This window comes from Etheostoma cragini, chromosome 21 (assembly GCF_013103735.1).
Source record: "Etheostoma cragini isolate CJK2018 chromosome 21, CSU_Ecrag_1.0, whole genome shotgun sequence".
NCBI lineage: Eukaryota > Metazoa > Chordata > Actinopteri > Perciformes > Percidae > Etheostoma > Etheostoma cragini.
Genome location: NC_048427.1, coordinates 379185 through 382464, shown reverse-complemented (window position 1 = coordinate 382464; position 3280 = coordinate 379185). Strand labels below are relative to the sequence as shown.

The window sequence follows — 3280 nt, the reverse complement described above, 5'->3', positions numbered from 1 at the left end:
AGCTAACTGAGGACAACTCAAGCCTCTGCTTCTTTCTGTTCTTTCATTTGTAATTTTCACTTCACTTCACTGTCACAGTTAACAATCGTACAGTGACACTACTAGATTCTAGGAAGCGGTGTGTGTGTGTGTGTGTGTGTGTACGTGATTTGGCGTAATGTAAGCCAATAGGTTACAGAAAGCTCCCTCAAATAACAAAAACTTTTTTTTCTCACCAGGTCAGATTTGTAGTAGCTGACAGCGTTTTCATCCAGCATGAAGTACCTCCTCTTCCAGTTCTTCATCTGAGGAGGAGGAGGAGGAGCAGAGCTATCAACATCACTGCATTTGTTGGTTTAGCCCATGTGGTTACAGTAAAATTATGTTTCATTTTGTAAAAAAAAAAGAAGACAAAAAACACCCAAAGTAAGCCAGAAACACACTGTAAAAAACATCTCACTCTCTGCTAGCTGCCTGTCCCCTGAACACACAGTAAAAAACATCTCACTATGTGCTAGCTGCCTGTCCCCTGAACACACTGTAAAAAACATCTCACTATCTGCTAGCTGCCTGTCTCCTGAACACACTGTAAAAAACATCTCACTATCTGCTAGCTGCCGTTCCCCTGAACACACTGTAAAAAACATCTCACTATCTGCTAGCTGCCTGTCCTCTGAACACACTGTAAAAAACATCTCACTCTCTGCTAGCTGCCTGTCCCCTGAACACACTGTAAAAACATCTAACTATCTGCTAGCTACCTGTCCCCTGAACACACTAAAACATTCAGCCAGAACTGGAGATACATGTTCTGTGTCTAGTGTTTGTGCGGAGCTTTGCAGACGGGCAACTGCTGCATCATTAAGTAAATCACGCATTGCAGGAGTGTGGGTGGGAGGCAATGAAGGTGTAAATACAGTAACATTTGGAGGAGCATTGACTTAACTTTAAATAACACTCTTAATGTGCTGATTGAATTGGAGGTATTGATCTAAAACAACTCAAAATTTCTGACTGAAGGTTTTAAGTTAGACAGTATGTCAACTAGAACAGGGGTTCCCAAAACTTTTAGCCCACGACTCCCAAAGTAACGGTGCAAGTGGCTTGCGTCCCCCCCCCACTATAAACGTTTAAAAACATTGAGTGCAACCGCGCACGCACTATAGGCGCATCCAAACACGAGCATATTGACAACACAAAATAACACAACAGTATTATCTTGTGTTAAAATCGTGGCTAACACATGCCATTTCTAATCGTTTTAACATTTTTATTTTATTTCTGGAAATCAACTTGCGACCCCCCCTCTCTGGCTCGCGAACCCCCTGTGGGTCCAGACCCCCACTTTGGGAATCACTGAATCTGCCTGTCTGTCTCTGTCTCTGTGTGCGTGTGCGTGTGTGTGTGTGTGTGTGTGTGTGCCCTCACTAGAGCCCCCTGTTTGACACAGTATCCGGCCTTGATGATGGTCTGGTCCTGAGCTCCTCGGGACAGGTAGTAGGGCAGGTGATTCTGACCTCGCTTCAAGCCTCCACGCTCCGCCTCATTAGGCCCCTCCCCCTGCTCCTAAAACAAACACACACACACACACACACACACACACACACACACACACACACACATTACATTAAACAAAACCTTTAATATATCAAAACGTTAGCAAATAGTTATTACACAGCCAGTACATATCGAGCCAGACTAGCAATTAGACTTCATTTGTGTCTATCGTAAGCCTGCAACAGTTATTTTCATTGTCAATTAATCTCAATTATTTCCCCGTTTAATCAACTTGTTGTTTGGTAAATAATAATATAATAAATGTTGAAGATGACGTCCTGAACCGTCTTGTCCACAACTCAAAGATATTCAGTGTATTGTCACATGAGGAGAGAAGAAATATTCATTTTCACATTTAACAAGCTGCAATGAAAATGCTTTTTTTCCATAAAGAAGGACTCAAAACTGATTAATCGGTTATCAAAATAGTTGCACTCCAGTAAATAATCATCCAGCATAACATGTCTGTCTCTTCAGGTCTGACTCCCAGTCATAAAATTCCAACCAGCTGTCACTCGTCCGTGTTGATGTGGGTTGGGTCACGTGACCGTGGCTGCATACCAACACTGACAGGACCGGACCTGCTGGGTCTGCTGGCGCTAACAGCTGCTAACACATTGCACACGACAGCGTGTGTGTGTGCGTGTGTGTGTGTGTGTGTTTTACCTGTGTAGCTGTGATGATAGGGACTCCTCCTATGATTTCAGTCTTGTAGGAGACCTGTTTCATGGCTCCGAGTACTTCCTGGGGAGTCTCGGTGTGGCCCTCGCCCGCCTTTGGCACCTGAAGACCCAAAAACACGTCATTGGTTTTCGCTTCATGTAACTTGTTGAGAATAAGAGAAAAGTAAAATATCTTCACTTATCCATTCCTACACACTTCATTCCATTTAGCCGAGGCTTTTATCCAAAGCAACTCCCAATTAATATTTACATACCTACTAGTCTGGCATTGCCAGACCTTCCTCCACAGCGCTGTGGAGGAAGGTCTGGATAGTCCACACAGCAGTCTGGGAGGGGAGACAAACATGCTCTGGTTTATCGGTATGTCTTTAACCCTCCTTTTGTCCTCTGGTCAAATTTGACCCCTTTTCAAAAATGTCTATATCTTAAATATGGGTTTCTTTTAACTAATTAACCATAAAACAATGGATGGGCTCTTTGCAAATACAACTGATCACTTTCATTCCTCTTATTTGTACTATTAGTCAAAATAGTTCATAATTTCAGCTTTTTTAACTCAAATATTCGGTATAATTCTATATAAATGAGGGTTATTGAACATAAATTCCAAGAAGTAGTGTAAAACTAGTGGTAGTAAGGTGGTGGTAGTGAACACAAGACTCTGGAAAAAGTCTGAAAAAGTTACACAAATGTAAATGTTTTGTTAGTTTTTGACCCGGGAGGACAACATCAGGGTTAAACCAATCCCAGTTGCTCCGGACACAGTGAAGGTGCCTCTGCAAAATGGCCACTGTGTTTCTCTACTGGAGTTATGAATATGTAATGAACAGCAGGTGTATGTGAACACTTGCTTTCCTGTTCTCTTCTCCCCTCACACTCTGCTACGCCTGAACTGAACTGTATCTCTGTGGCCTGATGGGTAATTTCCATCTGCTGTAGCCTGAGGCATATGACAGAGCGGCCTACAAAAAGAGGAGAAACCGGGTCACCTATTGATCCATCTGTGTGTGTGTGTGTGTGTGTGTGTGTGTGTGTGTGTGTGTGTGTGTGTGTGTGTGTGT

At 42.9% G+C, this 3280-nt stretch overlaps 1 protein-coding gene across 1 annotated transcript in view; it reads right to left on the bottom strand.

Moving 5' to 3' along the window:
• plekha1b (pleckstrin homology domain containing, family A (phosphoinositide binding specific) member 1b) overlaps nt 1–3280 on the bottom strand; it is a 9643-nt gene that overhangs the window by 5696 nt on the left and 667 nt on the right. The window contains exons 2-4 of the mRNA XM_034860752.1: nt 2203–2319; nt 1408–1545; nt 203–284 (exon numbers count right to left, since the gene is read on the bottom strand). Of these exons, the coding sequence (XP_034716643.1) occupies nt 203–284; nt 1408–1545; nt 2203–2319 (337 nt within the window). The remainder of the gene's footprint in view (nt 1–202; nt 285–1407; nt 1546–2202; nt 2320–3280) is intronic.